A 22,841-nucleotide genomic window follows, 5' to 3' on the forward strand; every position below is an offset into this window, starting at 1 on the left:
TCATGTATTCTTGCATGCTATCAAAGGATCAATATCACTTTTGGTTAAGCAACAGAAGTAATCAAAGCCCTGAAATAGATAGTGTTATGAAATGGCAAGGTTCAGTAGTTATTACATTTAAATTACATGCCAATCTTAATCAAAAGAGTATCTCTTTAAGGGATGAGAATTTTCATTAGTAATGTTCTTGTATTTGACCCGTAAGGAATTCAAACATATAAAGATCGATTTTTGTGGAAGTTCGAGCAGAGAAAGGGAGAGAATGTAAATAAATCACTATTTGGTGTAAGAAAGCAACATAATGATTATTGTAAACACTTCCACTGGAGAGAGAGAAATGTTTAAGAATCACTACTCAAAACAAGATATGGGACAGTGGGGCAGTCAGGCAGTCTGAGTCTGTCTTCTCTCAGCCTGCCTGCTGCTTCTTTTCTGGCTGAAGATAACATACTGACCTTGACAAGCTAAGGTCTAATGAACCTCTCTCTGCTTCTTGGCTTTCTTCCCTTTTGCCCGCTCTGAGAGGGGGGAGGAAAAGAAGCACGCCCCCCCTCTCTTTTGGGGGACCCAAGGGGGCTTGGTTGTGTTTTTCTGTTGATTGTACATATTTGTAAATGTTGTGAATAGTGTATATTTGTACATATTCATCGCAGTTCATCATAGATTGTAGTTTTGCTTGTAAAATACAGCTTCATTTGTTTCCAGACTGAGCTAGCCTGGTTATTGTCAGTGTGGGAGGTGGATTTCAGCTCTCACACTGTTACAATCATGTAGTGCCAGTGTGTAATTCCTCCATGGATAGGCTCAAAACATGATTAGGAAGGCAGACACCTGTGAAACACGTGTCAGTTGGCTAAATCTGGCTGAAGGCACCTTTTCCCATACTTCAGAATCATCAGTACCATAGATACACTGTTTTATTAATTTATTTTGCTGCTGCTCAAAAGTGGAAGTTGTGTTGTCACACCACGTATGACAGTAGTCTCTCAGGTTACGTTGCATATCATTAGAAGGGCTATAGTGAGTTTAAACATCGACCTAATCACTGCACCACCTTTCCAACCACTTGTGAACCGGAAGCATAGACTACAGCAAGACAGTTTCAGATTTCAAACCTTTGAACCTTTTGGACAAGCAGATTCACAACCATGAACCAGAGAAAGCGGAAGGATCATAAGAATAACAGTGCTAAACTAATAGTGTGTGCCTGAGTCTGCATCTTAAGTAAAAGGCACATTATGCAGCAGTCAATGGCATAACAACATGAAGACCTTGGTCTTACCCTTTGTTTTCAAGTCGTTTAATACCTTGGATTCCATGGGCAGTATATCACTCACTAGTTTTATCTCAATATTTCGGGATGCCAGTTCAAGCAATTTTTCAAAAAGACGTTGACCCTGGGAAGAACATTAAAGGAAAGCAGAACTTGTAAGACATAGAATTGTTCAAACAGCAAATCAACAAATTAAAGATGAATGTTAAAACAAAAAATCATATTGTACAGTAGCTGAGTAAACATGTTCCTAGATGTGGTTAAATCTACACAAAATGTTAGCAAATCAAAACACTTTTTCTTGGAGAAATAATGTTTTGAAGGCCAAATCTGTTTTCTTCCTTTCCCTGGATTGTGCAATACTATTGATGACATGTGACACACGGAAAGTGAAGTGCCCAGGGGATTTTAAGCTGCATAAACATATTTTGACATTAACTTTCTTCCAAATAATGACATTTTGTTAAATTAGGTTTAAAAGTGCAAAGTAAAAGAATTTATTGCATTTGCTCTGTATCGAAAGGTTTTTTGGTAAGTTGTTCTAACCATAGTACAACACACTTTCGAGTGGTCATGCGTTCTTCTTTAAAGGAGCTTTACCAGCAAGGAGAATAATTATCTACATGTATTTCATATGCTTTTCCTTTTTTAAACTGTTATAACTTCACTATTTAAGCCTTATTTCTATTACAGAAAAAAAGGTGAATCTTGTACTGAGCTAGATGCATGTTAAAAGAAATGACCAAGTTTCACATGGAGAATTAGATTTTAAACCACATTTTTCCATATCCAATAAACAAATAAAAGGTAGATCTTCTGATTTGAGATCTAATTTTTATACTCAATATTTTAACTTAAAGAAAAATGCTGAGTTAGAGGCATCTAACTGCACAACATCAAGAATAAAATACCCAGTGTATCACTATTATGCTATTACTAAAACCACAGTTAGAGCCTGTTTTCTTGCTGCCATTCTAGCAGCAGACACCAGTTAGTGTCAGCAGTTGAATACACAAAGCTCTGAGTTTACACAGCTGACAAAGTCCCTGCCATACCTACATGGTTCACTTTAGATTCAATATAATGCTGGCCACAAGGTAAAGCTGAAAGAAAAAAAGTAAGTCATATCAACTTTCAAACAAGGACACAGAAGAAGTTTTCTACAAAGCCATGTTAGATAATTCTACAAGTTGTTAATCTAAAAATCTTTAAAAGATCTTTTGAGTCAACAAAAAAGGCCGAAGCAAAACTAGTTTGGGATGATGCATCTAACACAGCATGGACCAACAAAACCTCAAACAGAAATCCTCTCACACTGAACCCAGAAGCAGCAGACAGTGGAAAGCCACCCTTTGCTGCACAGATTGACATTTTGAGCCCTGTGGGGCCTTCAGCAGTCACAGAAAGTGGCTCTTCACCTATGTACAGTATACACTTGTTTTTAAATATTCACTTATTTTGAAAATATGTGGCAGAATAAGACTCTCCAGCCTCCCAAAACTAGCTTTCTCAAAAATATGGAGCAGACACAGGCTCTATTGGAAACACACAATTACTGTTTATGTTTTGCTTTTGTAGTATGTGCCTGCTTACTGACTCAAACCACAGCATAGCTTCCTCTCATCCTAGAGCTCACAGGAATTTAGCAGTCAACACAATGCTGCCATAATGAAAACATTAGACAATAAATAACACAATAGGAAAAGAAAAACATGCTTTGCATGAAGCTCCAAATGCTTCTAACATTCAGCATTTCTTGCGATGACTAAGTGGTATCATATGTAAGAAATAACATCCATGAGTTAAATCACACACACAAAAGCCCTTATTGAGTTGTTGCACAAGTCAAAGAGTAACTTTCCATCACGTGGCATTTTTCAAGAAGAGGGTAGATATTACCAAAGGTAAGAATTACTGAGATAATAGTGTAGAGGGGATCAATGCTGCATGCAGTTATGCAGAAGCTCCGTCATGATCCTGGAGGGGCAGAGAGGCACCGACCTGTACTCCTGGGTGCCCTGCTCCTCCCAAGATGTTCTACCCTGCAGTTGCTGTGGATTGGCATTGCTGCACTCTAACCAAATTTGGGAAAAGCAATCACTCTGCTGTTGTCTGCCAAGTTCCCAGCCCATGCTGACATGCCAAAGCTCAGGCAGCTTTTCGGACTTGCTTCTTCCAGGTCAACCAACTGAAGACACCAGCAGTTTTGATTTTCATTAGTTATATCTTTGCAATAAGTAAGCAGGAGAAATTAAGGACTAAAAGGCTTGCATAATGTAAATTCATTTTGCATATATATAAGCTGCTACTCGAAATTTCTATGTGTCGATTTAATTTACTAGGTAAAAAGACAGACAGAGGCTGGTTTTGTTTGTTTTATCCATAAAGATTTTGACTAGAAGCACATTAGAAAGCCTTAGCATGCAAAAATAACAAGGAAAAAGCACTCATAAAATTGATGGAATGTGATTCACATCAACACAAATGAATATATTAACAGTTCTGTTAAAGCAATGCTTAGAAAGTTAACCTCTAAAGCTGTTAAAAGTGTTTCAGAGGACGTTTCTTTGCCTTCTTTCCCCCAGGGTAATTATTTTTAGACATTATTGGCACTTCTACCTGCGCAAGATTTTATTTATATGTGATTTTCAAAAACTATGATAAACAAAGTTGCACTTTCTGTATTAATTTAAAATTTTAAATACTATTTTAAAAAAATACCATGGCAGAATTTCCTGAGTTTTACGTGATCTTAGTATGCCCTGATGTGGCCAACACAGCATCCTTGATGGACCAACTGCCCGCCTCTTACAGGCTAATGCAGACAGCTGAACAGCCCTTCCTATGGGTGAACAGGTCACCTAGAGTGCAGCCCTGCATTCCAGTGAAGACATCCTCTCTGAAAATACATGTCTTTTCCTATCAGGGACGCCAAAATCACACAATATTCTTTTTTGTTCAATTACGTTCACCAAATTGGTAAAACCTGTAACTGAAAAAACATTTAAAGCATCTCTAAGCAGTGATGATTAAGATTAGAAGTGCACTCACCACAAATATTTGTGCTTGTACAGGTATACAAAAAATACCTCCTGGTGCCAAAACTGGAAAGAATTCCCGACTGTCATCTGTTGCTGCATCGTCCCTCAGCAGGCATTCATATGCTCACCAAGGCTTAGTCTAGACATTCTAAACAACTATGAAATATTCACAACTTGCTTTTAAAAAAATCTCTATGTACTATAATATAGTAAGGTACTCGAAATTCTTCCTTCATTGTTGAAGAACCTGGCCCTTTTCACCATTAATATGAATTAGAAACTCTGTTTCTATACTTTCTGACATGTTTACTTGCAACTTTCGTGGTTTGTTCTATGAAAAGGAAAAAAGACAGAACAGAAGGTCTGAAGAGTTTTGTCACTGCTGTCAGCACATTTGAAATGCTTCTGTTGAATACCAACCCTCATGCTGTCATTCAGATCGCATTCCCTTTGTGAGACAGTACCAGGCTGCTGTGTGACTATGTGACAGTGATCAGAATCATTTATATAAATCCAGCTTGTGAGGACAGAGAAATAGTAGCAACCAAGTCTTATGAAACTGCAGTATGCTACTTTATACCGTATCTGCATTTTAACAAACATTTCCACCAGAAATCTGCCTATCCTGAAAAATTATTCTCTTACACTCTTCACTGGGTTGTTTCAAAAAAACTGCTGAAATAGGATGTAAAAAGCATTTATTACATTAAAAACCTGACATACTCATGGTAGCTTTGAACTGTAATACATCTGAAAAATCAATCCCAACTGTACCTGCCACAGACACCCCGTGAATTAGAGAGGTAAAATAAAATCAAAAACCAAAAAAAGGTTACCATTACTAAAGGCTTTGAAAACGCCCCCAAGTAACTTCTCAACCATCACTAGGCAGACTGACTCTAGCCTGGTTGATTTCCTTTGCCTGATGTTGTTTTTTTCAGCATGTGTTTCTCATTAAAAATAAAATAGGGGAGATGTGAACATGGAAATGCTCTATTTATTGAAGTACTCTAAAACTGAATCATTGTGCTCTTTACTAACTTAGATTCCTACAGTTTAAACAATGCTTTGCTTTTTCTTTCTACAGAAACAAAATTGGTTACTTTCAGAATTTTCTTCTGGGTTTTTACTATATAATTATAATAATATTTAAAGTTGTCCTATGGTCAAGCCACTGGGTATATGTATAAATATCACTCAAAATCATAGTATGCTGGCAGAAACCAATAGAGCCCATAAATCAAGGAATCTTATCTTTAATTTCTGATGTTTAACAGAGAAACTCAAATGATCTCCTCAAATTCATCTAACAAAACAGGTAATTAAAATGGACAGAACATCCTTTCATTTTAAACCCCCTTTGTTTTAAATTTTCCATCTATGCCTCAGTCTGTGCCACCTGCACTGAGGAAATGCAACTGTCTGAAGAGAAGAGATGTTAGTGCAAGGATGAGCTTATAGAAAAGAAAACACACTGCAATCTCTACAGGTGATTTGAGTCGATTTCTGCTGGTAGCTGTTAGGTTGGAGATGTGCTCTTTGTACTTTGCATTTTTTATTAATTGCCAAGTACAGGTACTTAAGCTCTGACACTAGTATCTGGTTTACCCCCCAAAAAAAAAATTACTTTTGATCCTTGGGCAATGCATGACTGAGTGACATATGACTCATGGTCAGAGATTCAATTCAAAGCTGGACAGCCTAGCTTCCATGAGACATATTATCAGATGGAGCTGGAGACTTCTACCATCAAGCCATTTTCACAAAAGGTTAAGTAAATAAAATCAGAACCACGTGTTTTTTATCTGATCATTGTAAAAAACAGATGCATGCCTACTCTTCAGTCATTTTATATTCATCCAAATAGCCATCCAGGGAGATATGTGCCACGCTCATGGCAATACCAATAAGGCATGATGGCATTAATTCTTTGTGAAACATGAAATTAAATTTGTGAGCAGTAACTTGCCACAACTATAAAGGGTTATTCGTGAAGATGAGATGAGCCAGGGGAAATTAATTGTTAAAATAATGAAATTGACATGATCTTATGTTCACCTCTCTCTTCACTGCACTTAAATTAAAAGATACCCTCATAAGTCATGTTTCCATTGTCCTCTGATATATCTAAACATCAGATTGCCACAAGAGGAGTCATATTCACGTTTTTAAAAATCTCAAACCTCTACGTGTCAACTACACTGCTATCTTGAAAATGCACAGATGACAACACAGTCACACAAACACGATTTTCTTCTGAGTGAGAAAAGCATGTGCAGAAAGACATAGTTTTTTGACAAAAAAATAATTGTTTACTTGGCCTCTGTAAGATACTAAATCTTGTCTCTCTTGATGTGAATCGACAAAGATAAAATCACCTTTGTTCCTCACCCAGAAAACAGCTGCCCAGGGAGGGGATGGTGAAAAGACCCTCTGGAATGTCCAACAAAAAGATAAGACTTTTGTGAACGACCTGCCTGATGGGTCAGGTCTGCCTACTGATAGCACACCTGGCAGTCACATATGCATTAATGTGACTAGGGTGTGGGTCAGGGGGAGGTGTGATGAACTAAATAAAAGACTCAGAGAGAAAAAGACATCACCATGCAGCCTGGAAGCTGCAGTCCAGGAGCCCTCTCTTCACCATGAAGAAAAGAAGAACTCCTGGAGAAGAGAAAAGACATCCTACTGAAGACACCACATGTTGGAGGCTACTCAAAGAAGGACTTGGACTTTAGGATCTTTCCCTCCCCTCCTCCATCAGAGGACAGCACAGCTAACAAGGATGACACGTCCTCCAGCCAAATCGTCTTGGGGAGCTCTGTGTGTGTGGTAATATAATTCCTTTCCTGCTCTTTCTCTTTCTCCATTTTTTCTTTCTATCTCCCTTCTTCTGTTGTGTCCACTTTCTCCTGTTAATAAATAGCCTCGCTTTTGATATTTGGCCTTGTTTGTGCCTTTCATTTCACAACATGGGAATGTTGAAAAAGGAACTGAGTCTCTCTCTCCCTCTGGAACAAGACAGCTGCTTAAGCTGTGGAAGCATTCAAATCACTGTAGCATCCATGTGTTTGCATTTGGATTCTAATTTAGCAAGACTCATGAACTCAGACAGCTGAGCACAGCAGTTGTGACCGGGACAGCTCAGTCAGCAATGACTACTTAGATTTGTAATTTCAAGACATGGATAGGTAACTATTAAGGACAAATGACCAAAAAATAGAGTGGGAGGTTCTTCAATTTTAAATATGCACATACATATATATCTGTATGTCCAATATACACATGGACAAAATAGAAAATATCAATACATACAAATGATATGTATATTGGGCATAATACATGTATGTTTGTATACAAAATTGCAGAATTTCCTGCTAGATTTGTCCTCAATAAGTATATTAGACATATGTGTTCATACATGTATGCAGGTGTGTATGTAACTACATGAACAGATATACAGAGAAAATATCTAAACCTTGAAACTGATAAATAAAAAAAAATAGGCAATCTAGCCTACTCGGCTTTTGTCCTTCACAAATCTATGTTTGTTGAAGTGCTCTTGTAGAGAACTTTGCTTTGCTATATGCCTTGAATATTCATAAAATGAAAATTGCTAGTTAGAAAGCAGGATGTGGGTCCATATGGAAAATGGTTATGTCCTTACTTTCTGATAAAACAACACGAACTTACCCCCTAAGCACCATACTGCTTAGAAGTTTTGCATCTCATTCCCCTATCTTTCATAATGCTTCTGCTATTTTGGGAAAATTTCTCTGAACTCAAATTGTAAAGACTTGAGAACATTCATCTTATATTACAGAGAATTACTAGATTACAATTACTGAAGCTGCTCTGAAATTTTGCTTGAATTTTAGAAATGAAGAAAGCAGATGTGATGATACAAGTTTTCTTCCTTTCCTTTCACACACTTAGCTTTGTGAACATTGTGGCAATTTCTTTAGCTGCCTCTGGGCAATTTCTGTAGCAATTAGACTGGCCAATAGCAGTATAACTGTTACAGCATGAATAGACAAGCCTGACATAAAGATCTATCAGCTGCTCAGCCCACACTGCTGTACAAATGAGGAAATGACTGGAATATTAATTGCCTTTAAACAGAAGTAATTACTCACTTTTGTAAGGCTACTAGCAGGCAGAAATAGATAACTAGAATAGAATATTATGAAAAATGTTTCATTTTTTCTGGCTTTAACAGACATTTGAGGATGAAAGAGCAAATCGAATTCTTACGCCTCTACCATTCCCTGCTCTGACATTCAGCAATATCTTACAGTTTTTACTTTGCATGAGAATGTGGAACAGTGAATTCATTTAATACTTAACTACTGAATCCCCAATTTCTAGCTTGCTATTTTTGTTCTCTGTTTGGGTTTTGTTTGTGTCTGCTGGTTTTGAAGCAAATGACATGTTGAATTTTTTTCAGACAAAATATTTTTTAAAGTTTCATGCACGTACCAAATCATGCACATTCTAAAAACATCTAAGGCACTATGTCTTTGAATTCATCTGCTTGAATGACAGTACACAGGTTTGAAGTTTCTTAGGCAATACATTTAAATAACGCTTCACTGCATACTTATGTAGTGAAAAAAAAATAATCAATATTTTGCTACTAAATTAATTTAGTCACAAAGTATATTCCAATATTTATAAGCGTTGTAAAAGAAAGGGTTTGCACTGCATTTTCCATTTGGCTTCACACCTCAGATTTTCACTCTTTTAAATGGACATGAAGCAGAATTATCTTGAAGAGAAGTTAATGCATGCTATTCAACTAGGTTACAGCCTCTTTCAAAAGCAGCAGAATCCAGTTCACAACTTGAAAACACAAGTTGTTTGCAGTACTATATTTAGTTGCTCAGAATACCAGACTTTATTATCTACCAAAATGCATCATTTTTAGGCTGTGGCATCAATAGAACTAGAGAGAAAAGTGAAGAGTTTCTGACAGAGTATGATAGAGTTGATCCCATACAATTACCTGGCTGTCATTTTAACTCTGTGTCATGTCAGCTGAGTAGCTTTTTTTCAGCAAAAAATCCATTTGGTGTGAAAGAGATACTCTCAGCCTACCAATTCTTGGATATCTTAGTTTCAGAAGTGATATTTAGTGGAAACCTGACCTTATCCTATTCTAAGAGGATTGCTTTCAAGAATTAAGCATTTGTTGGCACAGCACTGTTGTAATGCAAGTCAGTCTCATTCACTGTGATTTACGATTTCTCCTATTGCTCTTAATTGCAGAAGTCTTGAACACCACTTCCATCCAAGATTAATTTTGAAAAGGTATAAGAAGTCATCTGATACTATATTCTTCTTTGTAAGTGTAATTCTATCCATCTGTTTGGCTGCAGATCTGATCTACATGCTTGCTCTTTTACTTCATCAGCTGCACCAAATAGAAGTGCATAGATTTATGGCTATTCCCACATAACACACGGATGTGTCCACATAGGTACAATTTTGCATGTTTCTTAAGATTACACAATGACATCCTTTCCTAAGATGGAAGTGATCCACGGACGTGTGTTTCATGTGTTATCTAGTCCACATGTGCCACCACTCTCAGAAAACTATTGTATTGGCAGGAAAACCCTCATATGAAAATGTTTTGGGTTTTCCTCTGGTTTGGTTTTTGCCCCCCCTCCCTTTTTTATTTTTTAGACTTCCCTAGCAAATGAATGCACTACAGGAAAGGGCTATAGTTCTAAAAAAATTAATAGTGAAACAAGAAGAACAGATTGTTAAAGTCCCACCCTTTTGTTAGGCTAGAACATACCTGGCATGCTGACGGATGACTGTGATTGAGGTCCCACTGGGAAGATACTATGTCAACAGACTTTTCAGCCATATTAAGTAAATTCATCCAGCCTTGGAAAAGAGACAAATGGGATGGTGCACTGTCTGAATAGTTGATCCCTTCAGGTATATTTTCCACAAGAGCAACCCTGAGAATAGATAAGGGGAAAAAACAAACAAACAAACAAACCACCACTTAACAAAAGAACTTTTCTTTATTAATAAGTTCCAAATTGTAAAAGATGGCAGGTTTTTGGTTCAACATCTGCTCCCAGAGACTCTCAGCAGTGGGCCACCCTGCAACTCACTTTGAAGTTGCTACCTGTCAGGCTCTGTATTTCCCAAAGCAAGACAAAGCAGAAATGACCTACTATTAACACAGTAAAGCACATTAATCTTTCGAAGCTCTGAAAAATCCACATAGAAAAGTTCTTATAATGCAGTAAGTGGGAATCAGTCCTTAAGGTGGGAATGAAACAATCTCTTCTTGCTTTGGTTATCTTTGCATTTATTTCTTCTCTCTAAGCAATGTGGCAAGCTAGATGCATTCTCTCAGATCTGCTTTTACAGCTGACATTATATTGCAGTCGCTATTTATGAATTCTCCCTTTCCAACTGATTTAAGCTACCTAATTTTTCTGCTTCTGCTTATCTGCATAAGGCTCTAACTTGGATCCAGTGGTTAAGAAAGGAAGAATTATGCCCTTTCAATTTCCTGTTCTTTTTGGAAGGCTCTGTGATCTTACTGTCTACATCATTCAAAACACTTACAAATTACATTATGTACAGTCACAGTGATCCAAGAACATAAACAAACATTGCAGATAGTTCAAAATCTGCTCCTCTGCTCCATGGAAATGGTGTGTTTAATTCAGCATACGGCATCACTGTCAGATTTCCTGAAATTGCAACAAGTAAAGTTCCTCTCTATGTTCAATAGAGGAATCTTTAAGTCAAAGAAGCTTCTCAATTCTGTTTTTAAGTAAAGAGATTAAATTTTCAACTTATCCAAGTGGCACTTCTATAAGTGCCCTCAACATCTGCCACTTTTACATCATACAATCCAGATTTAGGAACCCTGTAGCAGGAATTTGGTGAATACTCCTTTTTCACTGTATTCAAGTATATCAAGTATTTCCAGACTGTTTCTGTACTTATTAATAGCATTAATGATCAGCTCCAACATTTGTAAATTTTTTAGAAGAAAATTATTATTACAAACTTCTAATGTAAAGAAGAACTGTACACTGACCAAAAGACAGATTAGTGCACTATCTTGTATTATTCAGTTCATTCCATAGGATCATGTGGAAATGTTTACAGAATTTTCAGAATACCAAGCATGTTTGTGGAATTAATCCATTAAAGACTGAATACTATTACTTTTTAATGGTATAAAGAAAACCCAGCAAGAATTCTGATAAAGTACACTTGTGGTAATTATCACATGCTGATGGCACTGTCTATGACATACTTTGAACACACTATTTTATTCATGAATATTAAAATTAAGTGCATTACAGTAACACAGTCATAATGCCAGTAATTTAAAATGCTAAAAAGCTTTAATTAAAAAAAAGTCTTTAAAACATACTTTATTTTAAAACACTCTGCTTACTTAGTTTACAAACTTTGAAAAATAACAAGCATCCAGAAAGTTTAATGCCCTTATTAATCTATTAGCAATTAAATACTTTTTAAAAGAAATATTTTACTCTAACATTCAAGTTTTTAAACTTATCTCTGCTGCATCTAACTCAGTTACAGAACCTAATAATATTGTTAGATCCCTTGAAAGCTTGGTTAGTTCATTCGTTACCAATACTAATCACTTGTAGCTCTTAGCAATGTCCTTGTTCCCACAGCTGTTTTACGGAGAGTTGTAGGATAGCCACCTTCAAAGAGCAAGAAATAGAAGCACGGAAGATAAAATGATCTCTGCAAGGTCATAAACTGCCTTTCCCAACAGTCACTGGCAAAGATAAAAAAATAATCTAGCCTCTATCATCCCTTACACAATCACACATAGTTATTACAAATATTCTTTTTTTTATATGTTTTTCACCTCAAATGACTATTCAAAACCTTATCTATCAAATTTGGTTCTGATTTAGCTAGAATTTAAAAATGTACATCACTCCCTTAACGTAAGATGTGACCAAAACTTCTCAACATTAGAATATGGCCTGACATACACAGTATTTTCTGGTTGAACCCATGCAAATGGATACACAGGAGCTCACGAAATAACAGAATTGAATCTACTATGATCACTTCCAGTGGCCTGTAGTGGTGGTTCCCATGAGCTGTATTGAACTGCTGTCTCACTGGAAAACATCAATTTAACTTCCATTCTTCCTGTCTCTGTCTTTGGCAGGATGAAAGCTGCCAAAGGGTTGATATGATCTGGAGATCACATGGCTCAACCTCCCTTGTCAAAGCAGAGTCAGTGACAACAGGTTGTTCAGGACATTGTCCCCACAGCATAGCTCAGAAATTAAAAAAGTCAACCACCAAGTTTCTAAAGTAAATGGTTTTGCCTTCATAATCTTTCCTTCGCCACGATAGCAAAGTTCCAATGTTTGGTCATGAATAGTTTTGTTAAACCTTCTGTATAGAATTTTGAGTTTGTAAGCCCCAATTCCATCAATAAAAGCTAAAATTTAGAGCCTTTTTTTTTCCTTTTTTTTTTTCCAATATGACCCAAAAATAGGTTTTTAAAATATGGTACAACAAAAACTAGCAGGAGAGAAAGTCATTCACACACCTTGAGATTGATCAGACTCAGTGACATAATTTATTTGGCAAAAATGGCATATTGACAAAGTAAACCAGAACAAATACAGCACAGTGACTAAACCAGACTTTTCCTCTGTTCAAAATTATCAGATAACCATACACCTGCTGGATGACATGTCCGTCCCTTTCCCAATTTCCCATTGCTTTATTTCACCTGATTAATGCCAACAAACACTAGCCTCTTCAGTTATACAGCTGAATATTCTCAAACCTACCTCTCACAGACTGAGAAACCTGAAAGTAATTGCTGCGAAACATAGAGAGAGGCAAGGGTCAGAACTGAGATTCAAGCATCTCTAAGATAACAGAACTGTGGTGAGCAATACCTACCAAAGGAGAGACTTTGACCTCAATAATAAGACTTCTGAGCTCAGCTATATAACTGATTGCATTTAGCAATCCCAATTTTATTCTGTCCCACGCTAAGAATTCTTCTTCATCTTTGACAGTTCTTTGGTCTGAAATTGAGGCTTGTTTCTGACCTCACATCAATTTTTTTCCTCTAAAGGAATCAGAAATACTCTAAATTTAGCATCTGGGTTAATTAGAGTAGAAAAAGAGCTAGGGCAGAGAAAATAAGCAGAATCTATGTGTCTGTCTCTTGAATAAAGTTGGGGTTATTGGCAAAACTTTACAGCTCTGTTTGTTAAAAAGTTTAGCTGTAGCAATTACACAAAAGCAATTACACAAAAAAATTACAAAAGTAAAGTTCTTTTGATAGTTCAGACCTCACACCATATTAAAATGAGAAACTGTATCTGGTGGGTTGAAAATTCCCCCCAACATTAAATTTGCCAGACCAGCCCAATTGGAAGCAAATGAAGCTGTATTTACAAGCAAAACTACAATCTACAATGAAATCCAATTTATATGTACAAAATGTACAGTATTTACAAATACTTACAGGTATTTACAATTTATAAATTACCCCCCTGGCCAAAACCCAGGGGACCTGCAACAGCTTCTCTCCCCCCTGCCCCCTCCTTACCCCCCTTGGACACAAAAGGGACAGGAGAAAGAGCAGAGAAGTTCTTGTTAATACCAGTCACAACAAAACAGTGCAATCAAGGTCAGTAAAACCAGGAGAAGCATCAGCCAGAGCTGAAGCAGCAAAAAGAGAGATTGTTTTCATTACTAGCTTATGTTTGTTATCTGTCCAATGGATTGTTTAGAACTTACCATATTTTCCCTTTTACACCCAATGGTGATTTATTTACATTTTACCACTTTCTGTTCAAGATCTGTGGAAAATTTTAAACGTACGGCCTAAAACTACCACACTGTAGAACATAATTCAGTTCAGTTTATTTCAATGCAGAGTTGTACACTACAGAACATCCAGGTTATATGCATTTGAGTGTCTGAACAACATCTGAAATTACTCATCATTAAAGGGAAGAAATGTGATTAAAAAAACTCACAAGAACACTGCAGTGATTTTTTTAAAACAATAAAGAAATGTAAGATGATCAAAGGCTATCTTTGTCATAAGGTTGATATATATCAGATAAGGTGGCGGGGTGGGGGGGGAAAGACAAAAATAAAGACTGGGAAAAGTCCATGAGCCCTGTCCCTGCACCACGGTCCTACTTAAAGACACCCTCTTGTGACACATCTCTCATAATCCAGAAGCCCTGGAACTACCAACCCTGGCCTGGAGCATCATAGCTTCTCACAGAGTGCCATCTCCTCCTTTGTTATAGTCCTGCTGTCTCAGTATCCCTTCAACACCTACCATCCTTCTCAGACCAATGCTTTCAACTGAGGCTTTCACTATGTCTCATTCAAGCCCTCCAATTCCTTCTGCATCGCATCACTGCTACCACTCTTCTCCCTCAGACATGCTCATTAGCAGACTAGTGTTATGTTTAAACTGAAAAGCTGCTCTCAGTGCCTCCCTGACAAATAATGTACTTTCAACATGAGCCACCAGTGTGCACTTGCAGCCTGCACAGCCAATCACATCCCGGGCTGCATCAAGAGAACTGTAGCCAGCAGGTCAAGGGAGGTGATTCTCCCCCTCTACTTCATTCTGGTGAGACCCCACCTGGAGTACCACATCCAGTTCTGGAGCCCCTCTTACAAGAAGGATATGGAGGTGCTGGAACGTGTCCAGAGAAGGGCCACAAGGATGATCAGAGGGCTGAAGCACCTCTGCTATGAGGACAGACTGAGAGAGTTGAGACTATTCAGTCTGGAGAAGAGAAGGCTCTAAAGATACCTTCTTGTGGCCTTGCAGCATCTTAAGAGGGCCTACAGGAAAGCTGGTGAGGGACTTTTTAGGGTGTCAGGTAATGATAGAAGACTAGGGGGAATGGAACAAAACTAGAAATGGGTAGATTCAGATTGGATGTTAGGAAGAAATTCTTCACCATGAAGGTGATGAGACGCCAGAACAGGTTGCCGAGGGAGGTGGTGATTCCATGTGCTCAATGATAAAACACTACAATGAGCAAATTAGCACATATTATCTTAAGAAATCAAACTGTAGTAGGATTTTAGAGACACACAGTGTCAGTCTCTGATTTGAAGGAAGATTCTTCATCTCTTTATTATCTTTATTTTCAGAATCTGTTAATCAGTCATGAGATAGAAGGGTAAAAAGGTAAAAACCTGTTGTGTAAGAAGTCCAATGAGATGATATAAAGCAGATTTCCCTGTTCCTGAACATGTGAAATGCAACCCAGTGAGATGAAAGGGGAGTGGTTTAACAGGGTTGATGGTGTGCATGTAAATGGGACTACCATACGGTTGTGTGGGAGTTTGTACTGAATTACATCTATAGCTAGGGAGTGCAGCAAAGCAGCTTTCCTTCTAGCCCTGCTGGTCAAGCCAAGGAGGCACATACTGGTCCTGGATTCTGCTCTTCATCACATCAGTGAGTCAGTGACTCTTTGGTCACACTGCTCACTGGGGCCAGCATGGATGTCACCACAAAACCCTGACAGAAGAAAAGGCCACAGCATTTTACATTAAAAATGCACGGCACAGATAATTTGCTAAGTAACATACAGCTAGAACTGGTTATGCCATCCTGCCACATACTGCAAACAGTTTTGACAGGTCTCCTAAACAGTGGCCTAAATTCACAGAATCACAGAATTGTTAGGGTTGGAAGGGACCTTAAGGGTCATCTACTTCCAACCCCCCTGCCATGGGCAGGGACAGAGGATCACAGGATGTCAGGGGTTGGAAGGGACCCAAACAGATCATTGAGTCCAACCCCCCTACCAGAGCAGGACCATACACAGGAATGCATCCAAATGGGTCTTGAAAGTCTCCAGAGAGACTCCACAACCTCCCTGGGGAGCCTGTTCCAGTGGTCTGTGACCCCTACAGTAAAGAAGTTCCCCTTTGTATTGAGGTGGAACCTCGTGTGCTGCAGCTTACATCCATTGCCACTTGTCCTATCACAGGGAGCAAGTGAGAAGAGCCTGTCCCCTCCCTCCTGACACCCATCCCTCAGATATTTATAAACATTTATTAAATCCCCTCTCAGTCTTCTCCAGGCTACAAAACTGCATTGTCTCTCAGCCTCTCCTCATAAGGCATGTGCTCCAGTCCCCTAACCATCCTTCCCCCTAGATCAGATCACTCAGTTTGGTCTTAAAAAATTCCAGGGATGGGGCTTCCACCACCTCTTTGGACAACCTGTTCCAGTGTCTCACCACCCTTACAGTGCAAACCATCTTCCTAAAGTCTAATCTAAGTCTACCCTCCTCTTCCTGGATCCATTCGCCCTAGTCCTATCACCACCTGCAATCCTAAAAAGTCCCTCACCAGCTTTCTTGTAGGCACCCTTCAGATAGTGGAAGGCCATAATAAACCCTCCTTGGAGCCTTCTCTGTGAATACCATCTGTGACTGGACTCAGAAGATACGTTCCTCTTCAGCCAAGTGAGTGGCCTGATCCCATCTAACATGCAGCTGCAGGAGGTGGCTGTGGCACAAGCGTGGGAATAAACAGCCCTAGCAACTTCAAGTGTTCACTGGACTGAAGCCTTAAGCACTTCAGCTAATAACTAAAATTAGAAGTTGACTTTCATCTTTCCCCTTGTATGGCTACCCCTTCTTAAGTCTCCTTTCAGTTTTTCTTATAGGTCTACAGAAGTGATGGCAGTATGTTAAGTAAATACCACCACATGTTTTAAGCTCTCACCACTTAGGCCTTTTTATACTTTCCATAATCAACTTGGAGATCAGTTTGTTATTGCTATTCCCAAATATTTATTTGGTTTTGTGCCCACTCATCGTGATGTCTACAAGCCAAATACAGCACGCAGACATGCACAACGTGTCATCAAGCTTGCAGACTTTATGTGACAGATCTGTGGGGTACAAGGAAAAAAAAAAAAGAGTTTCAATCAACAGTTATGTCAGTGGAACAATATTGTTTTTTACCAGTTGAAAATTAGAATCAATTGTATGGGCCTGCAGAATAAGTAACTAGAAGAACTCCAGGAATGGCTCTTCTCTTTGGACTGCCTAATGGATTGTTTCTTAAGAAAAAGATGATTCTCTCCCTTTCACACCATTATCTTCAGAAACAATGTACCAACAACAAAATCCTGCTGCTGCAAAGTCCCTCAAGTTACCAGCAACACAGTATTTGTGTTGTAACATACCACACTTACCTAAACTTCAAAAGAGGACCTGCTGCACAAAAATACAAGTCATCTAAGTTTTCAACCGGTGAATGATTTTTATTTAAACATATTTTACGTGCTCATAGTTGTATTTCAGAAGCAGCTTTCCATTCTCAAAGGCAAAATTGCTTCCAAAAGAGGAAAAGAATTAACCAGATGTATTACAAGTTCACTTCACCCTACTGGGGACAGTATTTCCCCTGTGACAAAGCAAGTCTGAACATCAGTCTGAAATTCAATCTAGTCTGCCATTACTATTTTAATACTGGAACTAAAACAACAGTCATTTGAAGCGTCAAATGAAAAAGGTGTGCAGACATGGGGAAGAAAGAAAAAAACAACATTAAAGACTCTTCACTGGTTTGCACTGACACAACTGATACATGCCTCAGTTCAAAAAAAAACATACAAACAAACCAAACCTTTAAGTAACCTCATTGATTTTCTTAGGACTTCTCATATGTCTGATGCAGACTTATGCATTTTCTTGAATTATGTAGGTCAGTCCAACTTGATAGTAATCTTTTCCCTCCACTATTACTTGTCTAAGCTCGTATCAAAGTAATACTTATCAATTCCTCTTGCACCAGAAATAGGATGCTTCAATGAAGGTTGCTAATTCCCTTGTATAAAACTATTTAGCATCATTAAGACTCAATAACAAATCTCTTAGAAGAAAAAATTTAGAATGCAATTGAAGAGGACAAATAAAATATGTGCATAGACACTTCTGGAATAAAAATGTGTGATTTTGGTTCAGATGCTTTAGATTTCGCTTCAGATGCTTTAGATTTCTAGCTCTGTAAATTCTGAACTACAACATTAGCACACCTGTGGAAAAAATACATAGATAACAAATATTTTAAAATGATTTAAAATTATTTTTAAATTAATATAACTGATTATTAAAGTCCAGTCATAAGTAAGCAAATAAAAAAGCTGAAAGTTAGCAATCATCAACAGGTTATCATCAGCTAAGACCCTGAATCTAAGCTAAGACTCTGAATGCAGTGGATCAAGAAATCTTTACTTCACTGAATTAACTTTAACTGACTGTTAATTTCCTGAACAGAGAAGATGTGGAGTTTGATACTCTAGACTTTAATCTGTCATTTTACTGTAACTTTCAGCTTCACAATCACAGAATCACAGAATACATCCAGTTAGAAGAGACCTCAAAGATCATCCACTCCAAGCTTCAACCCAGCACTGAAGGGTCAATCCTAAACCATGTCCCTAAGCACCAGGTCCACACACTGCTTAAACACCTCCAGGGATGGTGACTCCACCACTGCCCAGGGCAGACCATTCCAATGTTTGATAACCCTTTCTGTGAAGAAATATTTCCTAACATCCAGCCTCAACCTCTGCTGGTGCAGCTTGAAACCGTTTCCTCTAGTCCTGTCACTTGCCACCCAGGAGAAGAGGCTGACCCCATCCTCACTCCAACCTCTCGTCAGGTAGTTGAAGAGAGTGATGAGGTCTGACCTCAGCTTCCTCCTTCTCTAGACTGAACAACCCCAGCTCCCTCAGATGCTCCTCATAGGCCATGTGCTCCAGGCCCTTCAGCAGCCTCATTGCCCTTCTCTGGACGCACTCCAGAACTTCACTGTCCTTCTTGTAGTGCGGGGCCCAGAGCTGCACACAGTACTCAAGCTGTGGCCTCACCACTGCTGAATACAAGGGAACAATTTTCTCTCTGTTCCTGCTCGCCGCAGTGTTTTTAACACAAGCCAGGATGCCTTCAGCTTTCTTGGTCACCTGGGCACACTGCTGTCTCACAGTTACCCTTTATTTTTGCAGGATCACAGGCTGTTAGGGGTTGGAAGGGACCTCTGGAGATCATCAAGTCCAACCCCCCCTTGACAGAGCAGGACCACAGAATCTAGCATAGGTCACACAGGAATGCATTCAGATGGCTCTTGAAAGTCTCCAGAGAAGGAGACTCCACAAACTCCCTGGGGAGCCTGTTCCAGTGCTCTGACCCTTTGCAGCCAAGAAGTTCCTCTTCATGTTGAGGTGGAACTTCCTGTGCTGTAGTTTATATCCATTGCCCTTTGTTCTATCACAGGGCGCAAATGAGAAGAGCCTGTCCCCCTCCTTCCTGACACTCAGCCCTCTGATATTTATATACATTTATTAGATCCCCTCTCAGTCTTCTCATGACTAGAAAGCCCCAGGTCTCTCAGCCTCTCCTCATAAGGCACATGCTCCAGTCCCTTAATCATCCTTGTAGCCCTCTGTTGGACTCTCTCAAGTAGATCCCTGCCCCTCCTGAACTGGGGAGCCCAAAATTGGATGCAATATTCCAGGTGAGGTCTGACTAGGGCAGAGTAGATGGGGAGAAGAACTTCCCTTGTTCTGCTGGACACACTCTTCTTCATGTACCCCGGGATACCATTGATCTTCCTGGCCAGAAGGGCACACTACTGTCCCCTGGATAACTTGTTCACCAGGGCTCCCAGGTCCTTCTCCATAGGGCTGCTCTCTAGCAGATCACCTCCAACTGGTGCAATTTATTATTCATTCCCAGATGCAGGACTCTGCACTTATCCTTTTGATGAGATTTTAAACTATGAAACTTAAACTTTGCTGCTAAGCACTCAAAACACCTCATTTTGAACAAATGGTTCATTCTTGGGAAATTTTCTTTGGTTTTGTATGCAGAAACCTTCTTCACTTCATATCCTTTAACCTGCTCTGTCCTTTATCCTCAGTAACCCAGATCGCACCCTGCAATTTTTCTCATCTGTGATATTTTTATGGGCAACAATCATTTCCCTTCTGTTGTGGGTTAGCTCCAGCCAGCAACTATGCACCATGCTTTCCTTTCTCCCCACCCAGTGCAATGGGGTAGAGTCAGGGAAAAAAGTAAAACTCATGCACTGAGATAAAGACAGTTTAAAAAGACAGAAAAGGAAGGGAAAATAGTAATAACAGAATATATGAAACAAGTGATGCAGAATGCAATTATTCATCACCCACTGACCAATGCCCAGCTAATCCTTGAACTAGGATGATCCCTGGCCAACTTTTCACAGTTTATATACTGGGTGTGATGTCATATGGCATGGCATACTGCTATGCTTGTTTGAGTCAGCTGTCCTTGCTGTATTCCCTCACAGTCTCTGATGCCAGGGCAGTATGAGAAGCTGAAGTCCTTCACTTAGTAAAAACATTGCTTAGCAACAACTGAAAACATCAGTGTATTGTCAACAATATTCTAATACTAAATCCAAAACCCATAACTGTTATCAGCCATGATGGAGAAAATGAATTTAATTCCATCTGAAACCAGGACATCTTCTTGGATTTCATCCTACATAGCCAAGTGCCTTTACTGTCTTTTTTGTTAAATACTCTTAATTCTTAGAATCTCCTACTAAGTCTAAGTTCAACCTTCTTGATACTTGATGGTCAGTTACACATAGTATTCCAGACTACAACTTATCAATGTCTTTCAAAATGGCATTACTTCCTTTACACTTCTGGTTATGTGTTGCCTGATGTAAATAGTACTGCATTTATCTCTAAGCAGTTCTTTCTTCTTTTATTACAGTTTCTCTAAGGATTTGCTTCCCTTAAACAGTATAAAGATGGAAAATCTGGTTGATTTACAGTTGGACTACTTCCTAGGAATGACTAAAATAAAACTGTTAACCAAAATGGTATGAATTTCCCCATGAGAAACCAAAAGATGTATTTAAAATCCAGTATAACCTCACAAATATGAAAATGGTTTTTCCCATTCTCAGACAGAGAAAAAAGCATTTTTGAATCACTTATATTTATGTTTTGCCTTCAGATCATATATTATCTTATTCAAACTTAAGTCTAATATCTGTGGGGAAATGTATCTTTAGGGGGTTCTATAGTCAGCTGTTACTCTACTCAAATATTTAAGGCAGAAAACTGACTAAACCAGACCTCTGTCATTCCTGGCTCCAATTTCTGACTTTCAAAGAGCAAAACAAATTCAAAAGATACCAAGACTAAAGAAACAGATCAATTAAAAGCCAGATAACTGCTGAAATGTGTTACAGATAAAAGAAAAACCTTATTACAATCCTTTCCTGAAACTGTAAATAACATGTTGCAACAAAACAGTTGACAGTTGAGGTAGCCTTATTACTCTCAAAGCTTCTTCTGAGAATGTTTTATTATAATTAGCAACTAATCCAAGAACAAACTAACCACAGAACCTGAGGAATGATAAACTCCATAAAACATGAAACATGAGAAATGTTGTGAAGCAGAGAGGATAAAAATGGTGAAAATACAGAAAATCTGCAAACAGCAATGTTGAGGCATTAACACAGTCCCTGATAAGAAACTTGGTCATAATTAGGATCTGCAGCAAAATACCCCCACTTGAATAAATTCTGCTGAAAGACCTCGAACTAACCATTAGGAAAGATACTGGAGATTGCCAAAATCACCTATGTCATACTGAATCCTAGGGAAGGTAGATGCTCCTCTGAGAAGTGGAATATAGTTTCCCTACAGAAGGGATAAAGAAGCCCCAGCTGGCGTTCCAGCAAACAAAACAGCAAACAGTATCAAGAAATAATTAAGGTTAGAAGATAGCCTTAGAGGTCATCTAGTCTAAACTCCTGATCAAAATGGATTGATTTAGACCAGGTTCCATCTAAGGATGGAAATTACACAAGCCTCTCTGTGTGTTTTGATATTTGACCAATATCAATGGAGAAAAAAAACCTCAAACCCATACACTTTATCGGAATTTCCTGTGTTGCAATTTCTAATTGTTGCCTCTTATCCTATCGCTATGCACCCTCAAGAAGACTCAGGTTCTGTTGTTTCTATAATCACACATACAGAAGCTGTAGACAGCACTATGGTCTTTCCTTCTCTTCACCAGGCTAAACAGTTCTCTCAGCCTCTGCTAGGACTTCATGCACTCAAGTCCCCTATCCAATCTTGTGGCCATTCATTGGATCTGCTTTAGTGTGTCAGAATTTCTCTGGTACTGGAGGACCCAAAACTGGACATGGTACTCCAAATGCAGCCTTGCAAGTACTGAACAGATGGAAAGAATGTTTTTTTCTCACCTTGCTGGTTACATTCCTACTGATAAAGCCTAGCATACACTTGCTCCTCTCTTGATTCATATTCAAGCTTGCTGTCTACCAAGAACCCCAGATCCTTTTCTGCACAGCTTCCTTCTAACCACTTAGCACAGGGTTATTCTAACCTAACATGAGGCATGGTCTGACTCAACAACTCTTTAATTTTCCAT

General features: G+C 38.6%; 1 protein-coding gene across 1 annotated transcript in view; it reads right to left on the minus strand.

The window, feature by feature from the left end:
• Positions 1-22,841, minus strand: part of PLD5 (phospholipase D family member 5) — a 199,177-nt gene that overhangs the window by 73,014 nt on the left and 103,322 nt on the right. The window contains 2 exon segments of the mRNA XM_054397880.1: positions 1,283-1,397; positions 10,118-10,286. Of these exon segments, the coding sequence (XP_054253855.1) occupies positions 1,283-1,397; positions 10,118-10,286 (284 nt within the window).

Source organism: Indicator indicator, chromosome 2 (assembly GCF_027791375.1).
Source record: "Indicator indicator isolate 239-I01 chromosome 2, UM_Iind_1.1, whole genome shotgun sequence".
NCBI lineage: Eukaryota > Metazoa > Chordata > Aves > Piciformes > Indicatoridae > Indicator > Indicator indicator.